Below are 17884 nucleotides of genomic sequence, written 5' to 3' on the forward strand. Positions count from 1 at the left end.
ATGGAAGAAGAAGACGATAAAGTGTGCTCTTGGAAGGTTTCTGTCCAGCAACAACAGCAGCAAATGCGATCGACATATCAGCATCAACAGCTACAAACACAACAAAAAAACAGCAGCAAATGTATTCAACAGCCAGATTCGGCTGGAGCTACCGAACTCGTAGGTGATTATGGACCGAAAACCGACCGATTGATGGAAATGTTCGACTCCAAGGAAATTCGCAGCAACAAGGTGGAATACAAACGCAAGCGTACAATCATTTCAATCTATATACTACTTCGTCATCTGCCCGACGGCAGCGAGCTCGAAGAAAACCAAGTTCCACAGTTTTCGCAGAGCAGCAGCAGCGCAGCAACGACGCAACAAAGTTTCTAGCCTGGAGCGACTTCTCATCCAGTTTCCAGCAGGCCCTGGCCTCCCCATCTTTGAAATCTCCTCACACATTTTCCGGATTGGCCGCTTTGACGTCACCCTCTCTTATTCCATCGTCTCCAGAGCTAGCCATTTCCGCCGGATTTGAGAACATCGGCGAAATGGAAGAAGCAACGAGCTGAAGCTCAAAAGAGCCTCGAACTGAACCGCAAAATTTCAACTCAGTCCAGCCATTTGAGCATTCGCAGGAGCAAACAACCAAGAGGAACGAACCTCCTGTTACAAAACGCTGAAACATTGGAGTAAGTATTCCGCCAAAGTAGGTTGTTGCATTTTTTTCTTCTTATGCCATCATTACACACTATAGGCAAAATGTAGAGCATGATAGATGATAGAACGACTGTAAAGACCCTGGAACGCTATGACGTCACTGAAAAACGATCTCGAAGGTCCTGCAGTCAGCGCCGGTACGCTGAAACAAACGCCCATAATATAATCCAATGGCACGAACAACATGCTTTGCTTTCGCTGGGCGCATTTCATTTAAATGCATTTAGTTTGTTGCTTCTCATAGAAATTTTACTGAATCAAACCAAATTCGTTCAACTACTCGCAAAATGCACGTCAATAGAATTCGTGTGTTCTCCTCTCTGTCCCGTTCACCTCCTCTCCTGGAACACACACACCCATTACTATGTTTTCCAGGGAAGCCTTGCCTGGTTTTCCGGATCTCACCCAATAAACGGTAGCCATGCAGTCTGTGATAGCATACTGGCTAATGGTAACAAGTGATTGCCGATTGAAGGACGCAGAAAAGTTGAAACAATGATAGATATTCTGTATTCTGTTAGATTATTAATGACAATCAAATTCAAGCCTAACATTCGATCGAATTAGAATATTGGATTGCAGTACTTTTTTGAGTTTTCGTTCTTGATATAGTAAGAAAAATAAGGGTTCTTTGAGAAAGAATCCGCTGAATCATATCCTGCGTCAAACGGGTCATCGCTCAACTGGTGGGACCAATGCACTTTTTATGGAACGGTCGAATGCGGAATGATGGAGAAGCCTTGGTAATCGAAGATCGAATATCACTACTACACAGAAGTGAGAGTTAAACAGACAGAAAAAGGACAGGCAACTAAAAGTTTAACCTTCCGGGACTCGCATGGTCCTGAATCACTCATGCAGTCCCGCCGGAGATTACAGTAAATTAAAGGGGTTTAAGGTAATTAATTTATGAATAATTCATCTTATCCTATTTATATACTTGACAGTAAGCTTTTTGTCCATTGAAATGAAAAGTAGGCTTTGAAATTTAAATAACAAAAATGAATACAACTCGCCACGCAACATACGCAGACTTTTAGGTCCCATTTGTTTGCGTATTCATCCTAACTGTTCGAAAAATGACTGTATTTATATTACAAATTGCAGTGAACTAAATAAGATCAACGGAATTAAAATCAAAGGGATAAATTTTCAAGGTACGTATTGATTCATACACAGTGGTAGATTAGTCAATGGATCTCCATTAATTAAAACACTCAGTTCAAAAATGGCTGTACGGATTTTGATCCTTTGATTCGAAATCCATCCACGGCGAACGGATTTCGACTCAGGAGGAAATGATTTTACTTATTATCATAATTGAAACAGATTTTACGACCGTGATTGTGATGAAAGAGGTTTGTGGTTTTATCGGTCAGTTCACCCAAAAGGAGGTAGATAATCGAAAGATAATTAAAATCAACAAAATGAAAGCTGTTCGCTTATTAATAGTACACGGTTCTGTAGTTTCAAATCCGGTACAGACCCACAAGCAGGCTAATCTGGTGTAACGAGAACTCGATGGCATCCCAGCTTGCGCTGTTGAATCCCTAGCAGCACACATGTTCCACGTAGGTTACTGTAACTCATATGTGACCAGATTTGGTTACAACTGTTGCTGCAACCATTTTGACTCACTTCGCCGCTCGGATGCGTTCTTCAGATCATGTCATTAATGCACAGTATCGAATACCCGCCTTCAGGATCGCTATCTCGTCGGTCTTACCACGGTTAATAGCGTCCAACGTGGACTTCTCCGCAAAACCAAACTGATTGCTTGACAGGCCGTTCGTACCGTGGAGCTGAGTCAGCCTGTGAGAATGATCCTTCATACTTGCCCGTCGTGTCTATAAGGGATTGGTCTATACGCCGATGGGTCGCCCGGTCTGCAGCTTCGGCAACAAACCAACTACAGGAATCTACACCATCAAGGCATATCTGCATAGCTAGCCTGAACATGTACGGCTGCATGCTGCCTTTGAGCGCTGTTCAGAACTCATCAGGCCTGGAGCTTGTTCGTTACCAGGATTTGGCACCGCGAGTAACTCTTCGTCGTCACGAGTCACTACTGCCGTACCTATATCGTTTCGTGCAGGAGGGGAGGGAAGAGTGCCCGATAATCTTCGCCAACCGATCCGGGACCGTTCGGGGTGAAGAGATCCCTCGGTCTTGGCCATCATTATCCTGAGGCGTCACCCACGGATTCGCGTGGCTCCTTCACAGGTTGATCGAAACGCGCTCTCTTACTGCTCTTGATGGCTTTGTTAAAGGCCAGTTTTAAGGCTCGAAACACTTCACGGCGGTCCGCTCTTTCATCCTCGGTGCGGGCACGTTGCATCCTTCGTCTATCCTTGAGGCAGGATGATCGAATGTCCTCAATCTCGGTACTCCACCAGTATAGGTCTGTCATTTCTCGGCAGGGCTTTTCTCGGCATAGTGGCGTCGCACGCGCGTGATAGGACAGCTACCAACGCATCTCCGCTCCAACCTTCAGTGTTGGCCTCCATTCCCAGTGCCTCGGACCTCGGATGTTGCACGCCATGGTTGATCTTAAAGTGATTTTCTAGATGATAACTGTGGGTGTAACCCTCGTCCACCCTCCGTTCCTTCTGAACGTGCTAGCGGAGCTATCATGATCTACCGCGTCGAGCTTCGCTAGCGCCTCTAATAACGCCTTGACTCCTTCGATTGGTGCATGCCCCACTCCACTGCTCAAGCGTTCAAATTCTGTATGACGACCGGCTTTCGACCCATCTAGGTCGGACGAACTCATCGATCATCTGATTGAACTGTTCTAATGATTACCTTGGTGGGACATAGCAGCTACAGAACACACCATGATCTTGATATCGCGACACCCTCAGCAGAGGAGTGTACCACCTCTGGCGGGCACAATTCCGTCGTGCAACAGCCGCCACCCAATTGCGCATTAATAGGGACGTTGTACGGGTCGGACAAGACGGCGACATTTGTCCCAAACTCCGAGACCGACTGCAACAGCAGCTGCTGGGCAGCTGCACAATGGTTAAGATCCAGCTGTGTTACTTGCACAGTCATCTTGCGCTTCCGCGACGCCTTCGGGCCCTCTGCACACGATCTGTTCCTTCCAGACGATGTTTGGCCTTATGGTTGCACGTCGTTTGGTTTGCCCTAAGCGCCTTCGCCGGATTGCTGCCTTAGCTCTCTAACCGCGTGCTGATAGGGCTATACCCCATAACCGCTGGAGAAGACTCTGCCGTTGCTGCAGTCTCCGTCACTCTGCTCTCCGCCTCCTGGGAGACTCACCAAATCCAAAGGGTTTACACATGCATACTCCCATATATTTCCCATGCATAATGCATCATCAAAAGAATTATTTTTTCACTGTAATTGAGTCCCCTTGGTTGTCGAAGCCTACTGAAGTAGTCGCCTGTAATGATCCCATGGTCATCTTTGCACTTACGTGTTCAGAGCCAGATCGGCGCAAGTCAGGAAAGGGCATCTGAGCCTACTCCCATCCAGCAGGCAAAGGTTGGTGGCAGAATTGGACAGCGTGCTATAAGGCCCTCCACGGTTTTAGAAGACGGGAGACAGCCTAGACATTCGCCCACTCGCCGTTTCGAGTCAGTGTCACCCCCCATTGAGAGTAGAATGTCAAACGCCACTCGCTTTCACAATATTTCGATATCCAAGACAAGGTCCGTTAAAACGCGGTCAGAATGCCATAATCAGGATCTCGCTGGCATTGATCCTGATGTGCTAATTGGCACCCTGGCCCTTCCGTGCCCTTGCTGCAACAGCATATGCGCTGCGACCTGTCCTCCAGAATCTGTGTATGTACTGAATCCAACCTGATTCTGTCTCTGTCAGACATTGTTCTACGATCATGCCATATTGTCTCCGTTGTGTCGTTGATCACTGCTTTAACCTTTTGTCTGTGCTCTGGGCTCAACAACTACTGCCGTTTTTAGTTATTGATTTGCTATTTTTTGGTAGTTTGGTAAAACTAGCCGAAATATGCCCCCTGTGTGTGTGTAGTTTTACGAATAATTTGATCAGATCTCATGTCTCGTTATGGTGCCTTTTGTTATGAAGACTAGTACTGCAAAGGATTCCTTGAAGCAAGAAAAGTTCCTTCAGAAAGTGTGGGAGGGATGTACTAGTTGTCATAACAGGTACAGCAAAACTTCACAAGGACGCCCTTGTTCTGTACTAACTATTCAGGAATAGAAGGTCGAGAAGAGCCACCGTTGATAACTAAGCGTGAACCGGATACCTGGGACTCTCACAATATCCGCGGCAATAGAAGCAAAGATGCCCTGTACGTATTTAGTGGTATTTTAATGAATCTATTTGTTTTATAAACAATGCAATAAACATTGAAGTAAAAGTAAAGAATTGGAACGTGCTCACTGCTTTAGTTCTCTTCTATCGAAATAGCTTCGGTTTTGAACTGCACCACGAATCTTCAACGTAAGTTTCATGCATTTCTCATTTTCATCCTACGTTGTCTCCATCGGAATTATGGCTGCAATGCTCAACTATCGGACGATTGCGCAAAGGTGTCGTCAGTTTTGAAGCTGTAGAGTTCGTTGCCTTTAATGCCCAGGATGCTGTCGCCAAGCAATTCGAACTGGTTCAGCTCAGCAACAATTCTAGTGCGTTCGCATCGATATAGATATTATTCCTCTTTGCAAAACTTTCCCATCCTGAATAACGCTTTTACAAGAGAATGAAATGGAGTGTATCAGTGTTTTAAATCATATATGAATGATCATCAGGTATCAGTAGTATGAAGTCGGCTCAGGAGGCACGTTCCCTCAATTTGGGAGATTTGTATCGTCACTTCGGCCTTCTCATCATTTACCTGACGGAAAAGGAAGTAGGGAAGGAAGAGGAAGTGAAGTTGGAAAGGAGAATGGAACCATTTATAGGGAAGCCATATGTAGACTACACGTTCAGCTAGGGACTAAAGAGAGGTCCCAAAACACAGAGGATGTAACAATACGAAGGTCAAAGACGAAATACAGAGTGCATCGAAAAACGCATAATGCGAATCCATATAGATGACAATCACAGACATTGTAAAAAAATGCATAATGCGAATCCATATAGGTGGAAGTTTGTTGAAAACAAGTAAAACACATATTCATAACCCCACACTCACGTTGAGGATGAACAAGAGATACATAGCCGAATCAAAGACGAGACACAGAGTACACTGTGAAAAAACTAATACGAATCCTATAGGTGGCATGTTGAAAATTGAAACACATATTCATAACCCATTCTTATTGAACCTCACGTTGAGATTGAACAGGAGTAGCGAACCCGAACGTTAAGGACTAGAAAGAGTACATTGTGAAAACGTACAATGCGAATCCATAGGTAACATACACAAAGTACATTGCAAAAAAATGCATAATGCGAATCTCATAGGTGACAATTTGTTGAAAACCAAGTCAAACACGTATCCATAACCCCACTCTTATTTAACCTCACGTTGAGATTGAACAAGAGTAGCGAAGCCGAACGTCAAGGACAGACACAGAGTACACTGTGAAAACGCATAATGCGAATCCATAGGTAATATACACAAAGTACATTGTGAAAACGCATAATGCGAATCCATATAGGTGACAATTTGTTGAAAACTAATTAAAACACATATCCATAAACCCACTCTTATTTAACCTCACGTCGAGATTGAACAAGAGTAGCGAGCGAACGTCAAGGACGAGACACAGTACACTGTTAAAACGCATAATGCGAATCCATAAAGGTAACATACACAAGTGTATAAAAAAAGATAATCCTTTTAATGCCCAGGATTGCTGTCGCTACAATTGAACTGTCTGCCTCAGCAACAATTCTAGTGCGTTCGCATCGAGCCTATAGATATTATTCCACTTCCCCATCCTGAATAACGCTTTCTACAAGAGAATGAAAATAGAGTATCAGTGTTTTTAAATCATATATGAATGATCATGTTACAATCTGAGTCGATTGGTATTAATACACATGGGTCTCGAGACCTATATAAAAAGTTCGTATTCGAGTGAAATGATAGCCTTCGTATTAATTTTGTTTTATGAAATGACAAAAATGTGTTTTTTTATATATTTTAGTTGTTACTACGCATTTAGGTAAAGGCAAAATCAATCAAAAAACTAAAATGTAAGTTCATGGACTCCATCAGATTATGGTGTGGAGCAGGAATTTATACGATTTCGTTGAAACTAGAACCCAAAAATACGATGGTATAACGAAATCGGATTAATACGTATTAAAAAATATAAAAAATCAAGTATTCAAAATGGACCCATTATGCATCAATTTCTCAGTGGATTGAGATAACTAATGCAGAATATTCTCAGCGACATTAGCTCTGTTTGCTAAACATACAAAAAAGTGGAAAAGTATACTGCCAGCTATCCTATATTGAAATGGATTTCTTCTTTATTCTTTATTTGGAGCAGGGAAAAGCCCATTTGAGTAGAACTGCTCTTGTGGTCTTTCTCAAATGGGCGCAAAACCTCCTTATCTTTAATACCAAAAGAAATACATAGTTTCCAAATGATACATAGTTTTCTTGCATATAATTATCAATAACTCTACATTAAAATACTGTCCTAGTTAAACCACTTATTCTGGTGTGTGTTGTAATAGAGTTGAAAAGTAAACTGTTTTCGGAGGGTTGCGAAAGGGAAAGTCATATATCCTCGAGCAGGAATTGAATATGACACAATACTAGCGAAAGGTGCATTTTGGGCATACGTTCGTGCACCTCTTAAGTAATAAAGAGTTGATCGAAGTTGGCGAAAGGGAATATTAACGTTCAACTGCGAGAAAGAAGCGGGCAATCAATTCTTGATTGCAATAGTTCCGAGATGAAAAAGGCTTTTGAAACGTCTCGAGATCACTAAGCAGATCTAAACTAATAAGCTGACAGTGCTTCATAGCTAGGTAAATTATTTGGGTCATTCCAGGAAGACGGCGGGCGAAACGGACGAATTTGCGCGTACCTTTCAATTCGCATTGTGCTGTTTGCAGAAAGAAGCTCAGACAATAGATGAACATTCAATAATGACCTGACCAACGCGCAGTATAATGATTTAAGACATTGAATATTATCAAGTGTTTTGCTATGCGAAAAATAAATCCAAGCGTCTAAAAGCTTTTAAAGTAATGAAGTCGATGTGATCTTTGAAGGTTAATTTAGTGTCTAATAAAACCCCCAGATCTTTAACAATAGATTCTCTTCTAATAACTATGGGTCCAATTTTGTAACTAAAGTCGATCAAAAAGTGTTTACGGAAAAGGAAATTATCGACATTTTTCAGCATTGAGGGCCATGCGATTTATCTCGCACCATTTAACGAAAACGTCCGATATTTGTAGGAAGAGTGCATCTTGAGTATCGTTGATAATCCAGTACAATTTAAAATCGTCGGAAACGAAAGCTTGAATGAATCAAGTATTAAATTCACATCGTTGAGGTAAACTAGGAATATCAATGGCCTATGTGACTACCTTGCTGTACACCTGAGGAAACGTCAAAATGTTGTGAAATGGTATCTCCTAGTTTGATGGCCATTTCACGGCCAGTTTTTTTTTTTCTCCTGTTCAGGTGTGCCACTGCGACCAATTATTAGATCTATTGTAGCGTTACCCGTATCCTTAGTGTTTAAGGGCATGTCGAATTACTCCAGTGCTATTGAGAAGAATGCAGTATCGGTTTCGATACAGTTGTTGTTTGTTTTCTCAAGACCACCATGAAAGGTCCCGCTATTTAGACCCTTCATAGAGACCAATCCCATTGAAGGCGCGCCCCTTATCAAAGGAAATCAACTCTTTCTTGAGAAAACAGAACAGTGATACTGTTTTTGGCCATGCATCGGAGCCCCTAGCCACATCTCTCTTGCTTCTAGAATATCACCAGTAAACAATGAAAACCGGATTTAGCTTGTCTACAAGACCATTTCAAGCAAGAGAATTTGTTCTAATAAGAACTCGTGTGTTCCTTCACTACCATTGTTCACCAGTTCAAGAAGAGAGGCATTTAAACCCCTAACTGATTTTTCCAGCAGTCGTTCAGCCTAGACCGGGTACGAGGTTTTTAACATGCTTGAAAGTTGTTTCCGCTGTATACAGTTTAGCCTCAAACAAGAGGAATTGAGTCTTCAACTGTCTGCAAAGGTAACATTAATTATGTTTTATTTCTGAGACTTGTTGGTAGCGAGGACTAAATACGATGAATCCAATACCACAACTTATTGCCTAGCTAGAAAAATGGATTAGGTTAGGCCTGTTTGGTAGATCTTACACCGCAACACACTACGTCAAAGTGATCTACCGTGTTACGGGAATCCCGGCCAGTTAGGTACGATTGAAGCCAGCACAGAAAAGATCCAGAAAATCCTAGGCGTTCAAACTTAGCAACTGCAATCCTGTGATTAATTTTATCGAATGCCGCTGAAAAGTCGTAAATTGCGTCTACTTGACATCTTTCTGAAGAGATTGCGATGAAAGATAAAATTGTCAGATTCGTATTTGTTGAACGCCCCGGCATAAAACCGTGTTGATGCTCAGAGATAAAATCTTTACAGTTGTAGCAGAAATTTGTAAACCACTTGTTCAAATAATTTTGAGGTGGTACATAAAGCGGCTATTCCGCGGTAGTTACTAACTTCACGCTTATTACCTTTTTAAAAAACAGGAAAATGTAGGATTTCTTCCAATGCTCAGGAAAGTCCAACTTGAAGAAGTATTGAAGAGACTAGTCAGAGGGAGTAGACTACTGAACATTTTTAAGGACGAAGGCGGTATACCATCTGGACACAGTAGTAGAGGCTTTAAAGTAGAACAAGTTTACATTGCGTCTGTATCGACGATTGGGTGATTTCAACTGGAGGACGAACAGGGACGTTGAGCTGGCTTCAGTGATTTGAAGTAATCCAAGGACTCTTTAGTAAATACACCGAGAATTGCTGTTGAAACAGATTACAGATGTCTTTAGTTGATGCATATCAGTGTTACCCTTAGTCATGGTAGTAGACCAGATTCTTCTGTTGTTGGTTGACGTAGTTCTAGAACCCTTTAGGTTGTGACGTAATTTCAGTTGTATTTTCGTTGGTAAGAGGAGTAAAGCCTTTGTTCATGCGTTTGTAGCGACCGTTCAATATGTTATAGTGAAGCTTATACTGGTGAGTTTTAAACTTTGAAAATCTACGCAAAGCAGACCGTTTACGACTTTTCAGACGCCTTTAGAGTTATTTCCATGGTGGATTTTGGGAGGGTTGCTTAATCGTTTTGGAATGAATTGATCAATTGCATAAAACAATGTTGAGAAAGTTGTCACGACGAATTAAGGGCCTGATTGATGAGAGTATTCCAATTAATGCCGGTGAGAAATTCATTCATTTTTGTATAATCGCCATTCTTATATCGTAGTAGACTGTTCAGCTGGATCGAAAATAAACAATGCGAAACCCGCTTATGTCTATTAACAGAGGAGGAGTGAATGGACGATTTCACTAGAGGAGAAGGTGCTTCGATCAGTGAAAATGTACATCTCCTTGAAGCTAGTAAAACAAAGATCAAGCAGGATTTCATTTAATGAAGCTAGACTTGACTCACAAAATTTGTCAAATATTAGAGAATATTAGTTTATTTGACAATGTAATAAATTCTATATGATACGTAGACTCGAAATCCGTACACTTAAGCACCTAGTAACAAGTCATTAGAAAAATAGAATCGAATGTAAATAAAACGTTTGTCATTTACTAAAGGAGCATGGCTTTTACTTTTGAAGTGTTTCAATTTACTCATTAAAAACTACGAAAACTTGACAAAATAATGAATAAAATCTACTACACTCGACCTGAAATCCGTCAGATCAAAAACTGTACAGCTATTTTTTAACTAAATATTAAAATTGAAGAGTCTGATTGACTAAACTACCATTGTAAATAGTTCGATACGCACCTGAGAAGCGATCCTCTGATTTGTATTCGCTTATCTATGTAGATTCGCAATTAGAAAAACACAGCTACTTTTTGGTAATATACTTAGCCGAAAACAAATGGCGGTAAAACCCGCGCTTGATGGTGATTTGTTTTTGATTTTTGTTGTTTTAATTTCAAAGTCTTTCATTTCTATGCCCTAGAAGCTTACTGCCAAGTATAGAACAGAATAAGATAAATTATTTCTATGAATTACCTTTAACCCCCTTTAACTTATTGATATCTCAGAAGGTGGACGGATTTCGGTGCTGTACGGATTTCGGTCCTGCACGGTACATACCAATTAGTTTGGATCACCTCGTTTTATAACAAACATACTGCTCATAATCACATGTTTGTTCCGATTGAATAGGAATTCAGCAAAGATAAGTATAGTAAGAAGTTAAGCTATTTGTTAAAAGATTCAACGAGATTTGACGAATTCGATAGTCAAACACCATCAATAGGTAGGTAGGATTCCTGCTACCTGTTGATGGTGTTGGTTTACGTGGGAGCACTATCAGATTCGTCAAATCATCGTTTGAATCTTTGTTTACAAAAGCAGATAAGTCGTTTTGAAAATTTTGTCTTGATGTGTTTACAGGGGCTGTATGCTTTAATAAAATCACAACATTTTTTGGGGGAACAAAATACAACATAATTATATATAAATTAATATATATAATTGTAAATCAATTTTGCTATGCGTACAAAGATGAATATTTAAGATTTTCCAATATAAATACATTTAATTAATTTCTCGAAAGCAAAGCAACGTCAAGAATCTATATACCCATTCAAACGTTTATCTTTTAGGATTCGAATTCACCGTTATTCGCTAGAGTCGAGCTTAATACGCCATATTAAAATTAACAATATTTCAATCAATTGAAATTATTGTAAAGCATTTGATTTCGGAAGCTCCTTTAGATTTGAAATAATTAGCAACGCCACTGTATATCCCTCTAGAAATAAGTGCTGGAAGAAATGTACACTATTGCATTAGAAAAATCGAATCTCGATTGTGTATTTTAAAAAAACACACCAGCACCACTTTTAAATGTAGAACCATTGGATGGCGTAGCACATTCAATTGAAACTTTTCCGGGTTTACAAAATAATTACGCTATTAACTAATAATTTAGTTGTTGTTTTACTGACTGCCTTATCTGAAACAAGAGCAGTCAGGCATCGTTTCCTCAACGGATTAATTCTCTCCTTTCAGAATGAATAGGTGTATAGGATATTAATAAATCTCTCGCTTAACTTTTCAAGAGGTCCCAAGTAACATTTCTTTCATGAATCAATTTGAACAGCGCAATCAACAGAACAACATGAAAGCTATTGATTGCAGTATTCCAACCAATTCATGAAAAAACGCTACTTAGGTCCTTTTGAAAAGTTAAGCGAGATTTCATTTACAATAACAAGTCACCACAATCTCGCGCAGAAACTCCACAAAAATCGTACAAATCCAGGTACAAACAAAACTGTAAAATTCCTACTTCTTCGTCAGCAAATAGAATTATTAGATTTTTATACAATACTTGTAAAGAATCTGGAAACCCTCAATGCTGAAATTATAAATTTCTTTAAAAATCATTCGAATAAAGCTTAAAACAAAAGATCTGTTGAACCAGTATATGTCAAGAGCTTATCTACGAAAAAGGTGTAATCATTGATGCAATTATGTCAATGTGTTATGTTTTGTCAGTTTTAAAAGGTTATCGAAAGTTTGTCAAACCTCCAATTTTCATTATTTATAATTGTAAAATAAGTAAAGCAAGTTTTAAATTAAGAGTTTGAGCACGTACAAGTGGATGAAGAAGCGTAAATAAATGCACGTAAAGTATCTTATTGGATTCCATATGAAAGTATTTCCAACGTTAATCAGCAAACATCCATATTCGTTGAAAGCAGCCGTCACAAGAAACTGGGAGTGTTTAATTTCCAACGATCTTAGAAATCTTCACTCTGAAAAAAGAAAATTTCTGTCAAGCGTTGAAAAACACATCCTATCCGGTCCAAGCCTCCTTCGTTTTTTTTTTCTACTAGCCGAAATCTGTCCCCTAGGGTCAAATTTGTTTGAAAAATCTTGAAAATAAGCCGTAAAGAGTACTCTAGAGTAAACTCACGTTGTCTGTACTCTAAGGACTTATTGACCCATAATTGAAATCGTTATTTTGTTTGGCCCATTTCGAATTTTTTGGTGTTTCTGAAAAAATTTCTATATATAATGTCAATAGGAAAGTTGTTCTGGTGGGAATGGACCGTCGTGACGGGAAAAATATAGAATTTAAAATTAGGCGGCTCCAAAAATAATGTAGAAAAAAACAATGAGTTTTTTTTAATTCCGGAACGCAATGAGGTGTTGTCTTTATGTATCCTCATCCGATTTTCTTGCAAAATGCTGCCTAATTTTTCGTTATTGAAAATTGGCCCAATTGGCCATTGTTGCAAAAAAAAACCGAATGATTATACATAAAGACAACACCTCAATTCGTCGAACCGAGTCGATTGGAATATAACACAAATACGCAACAAAAAGTTTATCCATCCCTCTGGCTCATCTAGCTTTAGTACTTCGTGTGACCACTTTTGGCTTCAAAAACTGCACAGCATCGTCATGGCATCGACTCAACAAGCTTAGCAGTTGTTTACAAAGTGATTTTGTCCCATTCAGAAAAAAATACCTGCCGCAATTGCTGGATGCTTGTTGGTTTTTGCTTCTGGGCCCTAAATTTTAAAATTGATCAGAGATGCTCGATTGGAATAAGGTTGGGAGACTGTGCCTTGATACAATTGACACGATTTTCCTTGAACTGTAAAACCAGTTTTGGGGTGTGCTTCAAATCTCCGTCTTATTGGAGAGTATATTTGCGCCCCAACGCTGGTCGTTAGACCCAAATAACATTCATTACTGGTACGAATCGTGATGTTAGTTGAATTGAAAACTCGCTTTCAATCTGTTTCGCAATTTTTCAAGCTGATAGTCCCTGATCCAGCTCCGCCTCCTTCAAGATAGTTCTGTTAATTCGGCGTGTTGTCTTTGAAGGACGCCCCGATCGTTGGTGAGATAGAATCACGCTTATTTTACATCTGCATAAACCTATTGACCGCATATTTGTGAAGCTGTACAATATCGGCAAATTTTGAGCACGAAAACTTCAAGAGCACCAAATGACAGCTAGACACAATGTTTACATTTAAGAAATACCCTAAGACTCTGTAAAACACACTTAAGTCGTGGTATCCGTCTAATAAACCTCAATATGTGCCTCAAGAGTGCACATTTAAGTTTATTGATTATATTTTATCCGAAAAGTGTTTCAATTGCAGCAGCATCCGCCACTGTTACCTAAAATGATACATCCAATTATTGGTGTAGTGGTCCAATAGTTGCTATATTTTAAAATTCGCATTCCTATAGTTTCGAATCCCATTGTTTTTATATGGGACTCGCAACCATAGAAAACTACCGCAACTATTGGTGCAAAGCCGAGAGAAGGATAAAGGTATGTTAGTGATAGGTACTTTACCGATTTTGAGAGAAATCCAAACCTTTTATTTCATCTAATGCCAAGTCAACAAATTGATAGGCTACATGGGTTGCTACGTCGAATGCGTTATAACAAAATAATAGAAATTCGGTGGAATCGAAATAAACGAGATCCATAACTCTGGGCTGCATCAATTGGTTCAGTGAAAAACTGTGAATTCACCCAAGAACTGCGACTTTATTCTAATAGTAGTTAGTCTACCCCCCATTATTACGTTTTCAACACGATTTTATCACGTTTTTGACCTATAAACCCCAAAATCATTTCTGAGATATGTCATAGATTTTATGTCTTTCGACAAGAGGTAACCCAACGGTAATCTTCACGCATTTTGCCTTCCCAAGGCATCATCGAAATCAAAGCTTCCAGTGCGTATTTTAACAACATCCTGAGCCACTGTGTATAACTCCTTTGTAGGTAAAATTGTTTTCAGCATGATATAAATCTGTTATTCTCTCCTACTTGGGTACTTTTGAATACATTTGAAAAGTATTCCAGAGTAAATGGCTATCATGGGGCAATCCTGAATTGCCAGCCACAGTGCCATGTGGCTCGTTTGCTGTATGGGCAATCTCGAGAGGCATTCGCAAGAGGCGTCTGCGCCGACAACAATTACCTACCATCGATTGATTATAGAGTCTGGGCAGCGTACTTATCCGGCATGGATTGGAACCAGTCAGTAGCGAATACATTTTAGAATGCGACGACGACCATACACGAGTCATAGATAAGATTATTTACATTCGAGCTCGCGCAAATTTTCCTTCTTCCCGTTTTGGACCTTCCGCCTGTGTTTCGATCTATAAAAAATGTGACTGTTTGCTCAATTTTCAATGCTTTGTGACTGCTTTCAATGAAACTGATTCTACCAGGAAGTGCTGCGGTGATTAGGAATTCGAAAAAATCAAACGTGACGGAAAGTGAACACTTGATAATTCTCGCGGTCGTGCCAGGGAGTGCAAAACTGTTCTCCGGAAATTGGGCAATGAAATTCCGGAAGGAAATCGTTTTCCTCTCACCGTTCTGCGGCCGTTATATAACGAATGCATTCCGGTTTGCAGTTTTCAGCGTGACGCTAAATCTTTGAATTCTCTATAACCGCTGTATCTCGATGAATTACCAATGTAACAGAATAACTGACCAACGCAATCGTTCACGACTGAGCTGCAAGATTAAAAATTTGAATTCCGTATCAGTCAAACAAACAATGATATGATTGTTGCTGTATTTGTACTTCTCGCTGCTCCGTGGACTAAACAGAAACGAAAATCTGTCGTCCGCAACAATTTGTCGTCATCGGCGGATCAAGACCGCCACCATCCCGCCAAACTAAGCGAATCGGCTGCGGTCGAGGGCAAACCTCAACTCCTCGCTGGAGGAACTGTGCGTGTCCCTCGCAGAGCGATAGCTTTACTCCTCCGCGACCACGCAAAATCTACGATAAGCGTCGCCAGGATTCGTCCTCGATATGTTCGGACATATTCAACACGGACGAGGGTGGCGGTCATGTCAACAAGAGGCGGCGCGCATCACACACGCAAGAGTCTGACCCGCATTCGGCGATGCATGTCCAGAACGAGTCTTACCGACGGAGGGACGGAAGGTAGGGGAGGATGCATTATGCACTTTTATGGTTTTCTTTGCATGTGAACTTTCATCGGCCCAGAACCGAAGGTCGGGAACTGGATGATTATTTTTAAACTGTACCGCTCATAAAAAAAATCTGCTCTTCCGCTCATTTTTGGACGCAACGAAAAATACGCGCAAAATAGTCGTCTAAGAAAAACATACCTCCAGAAAAACTACTTTGACATTTTATAAAATTTAGTTGTCACGTGGTGCATTCCGGCGGTGGATGATTGGATAAGCACGTGCTATTTGTACAGTGGAGAAATTTTTCTATGAGAGCCTTGGAAAATGATCGCGAAAGTTGTCATTTTGTTACAAGTTACAATATATTTCTTGTTAAGTGATCTTTTTGCACTCTCATGGAATAGGGTAACCAACTTGATTTGGACCCCTACAGATTTTGGACCATCTAGGTGACATTTTCTTAAATTCTGATCCAAAATCAATGCCGCTGCTGATTCCATTACTGGTTTCAAGAGAGTAATATTGTACTGCATTTGTTTAACTAGTTTTTTTTGTGAAATTTTAATTAAATCAAGTTTGGGCAAGAAGGCAAACGTTACAATGCGTTACACTTCAAAGCATACATAGCTGAAAAACTCAAAATGCACACAATAAGTTCAAGTCGAAATTTAGAATGCAGGAATTATCTTATTTATGTCTGCCAATCGAAAGATAAGGCTTTGCTTCGGCTCAATTGACCAGAGCGAATTGGTAATTCGACTTTTAAGAGTCTCTTTCAAATTCACCCCTACAACACTCCAGTAAAATGCTAATATCTTTGCCTAATAAACTCTAATCTTCTCGCGGTTTTCAGCATAACATTCTGTATTTAATTCTACAAGATCTGAATGAGTATCATGGTTCTTGATCGTAAATAGTGCCGTCCAACTGCAAATCACTGTTTTTAGTTTCTGTATACATTTTTCCATATAAACTTCCAACGAGTTTAGCACCGCCCAAACGTTGACCGATTTGGCTGAAATTTTGTCCAGAGCATCAGGGCATCGAATAGAACCGAATAAGAGGGCGGCCCATCAACAAATTTGAAAAAGTGTTTTTTGAGCCACCCTAATACGCAGTTAACATTTTGCACAGTTATTAGAAAAAGTTTATTGGTGATGTACCAATTGTATAACGGGAAAAAGGGGGAGACGAGGGATCCATAAATGGCGGCTAATCGACGGCGCTTTGTCATGCTGTCAATAGAAATGCTCTGACACATCAAATCAAAACATTTTCTTATTCAATGCATTTTTCTGGAAAATGAGAAAGTAGGGAGTGATGAAACTCAAAAATCAGTTCACCATCACTCACAACTTCCTAATTTTGTTTCGCCTTTGTATTTTTTTTTTGTATTCTCACTTACCCGTGTTTTCTGAGCACCCCTAGAGGTGCATAGGGCTAACATAAAATCTCTCTATCCTTGGCGGCTGCTCGCTTCAACCTTGACCTGAACTCAGGCCAGATTCGTATCTACTGTCTCTATTTCTTTGTTGAGGCCCTGCAAAGTCCTGCCGGATTCCAGTCCAGCGCTTCTTGCAGATTTCGTCTCCACTCTTTCATACTGTGTAGCCAGCCCACCTTAATTCACGCTCTCAAACTTCTGTTGATATCGATTATTGATGGCTTCGGCTCAGCATCACTATCCCGACATCCTGACTTCCAAGGATTATTTTGATCATTCGGTAATTTGAATTCGACCATTTAGTAGTCTGTCAATAACTCATTCCAGAGGCTAAATTTCAAAATATGCTGTATGGTGGACTTCTAATGTGACGGTTTTTTTTCTACAACTCTACTTAACATAACGGAGTTGAAGCGCTTGTTGCAGTAACTTAAACTAAATGTTAATTAAATTACAATCATTTAGTTGAGTTATGTTCGGATAACAGGATCGATTAGGTGGAGGATGATTTGCGGACCCTCCGCAGACTGCGTGGTTGGCGACACTGCACAGGCCACTCTGGTCTTAGTATGATAATAAATGAAAAGGTTTGGATATCT

The 17884-nt window shown here is 40.2% G+C and overlaps 1 protein-coding gene across 1 annotated transcript in view; it reads left to right on the forward strand.

The window, feature by feature from the left end:
- Positions 1-17884, forward strand: part of LOC134205475 (cAMP-specific 3',5'-cyclic phosphodiesterase-like) — a 69092-nt gene continuing 51208 nt past the window's right edge. The window contains 5 exon segments of the mRNA XM_062680750.1: positions 1-197; positions 199-337; positions 340-387; positions 390-550; positions 552-674. Of these exon segments, the coding sequence (XP_062536734.1) occupies positions 1-197; positions 199-337; positions 340-387; positions 390-550; positions 552-674 (668 nt within the window).

Source organism: Armigeres subalbatus, chromosome 1 (assembly GCF_024139115.2).
Source record: "Armigeres subalbatus isolate Guangzhou_Male chromosome 1, GZ_Asu_2, whole genome shotgun sequence".
NCBI classification, from domain to species: domain Eukaryota; kingdom Metazoa; phylum Arthropoda; class Insecta; order Diptera; family Culicidae; genus Armigeres; species Armigeres subalbatus.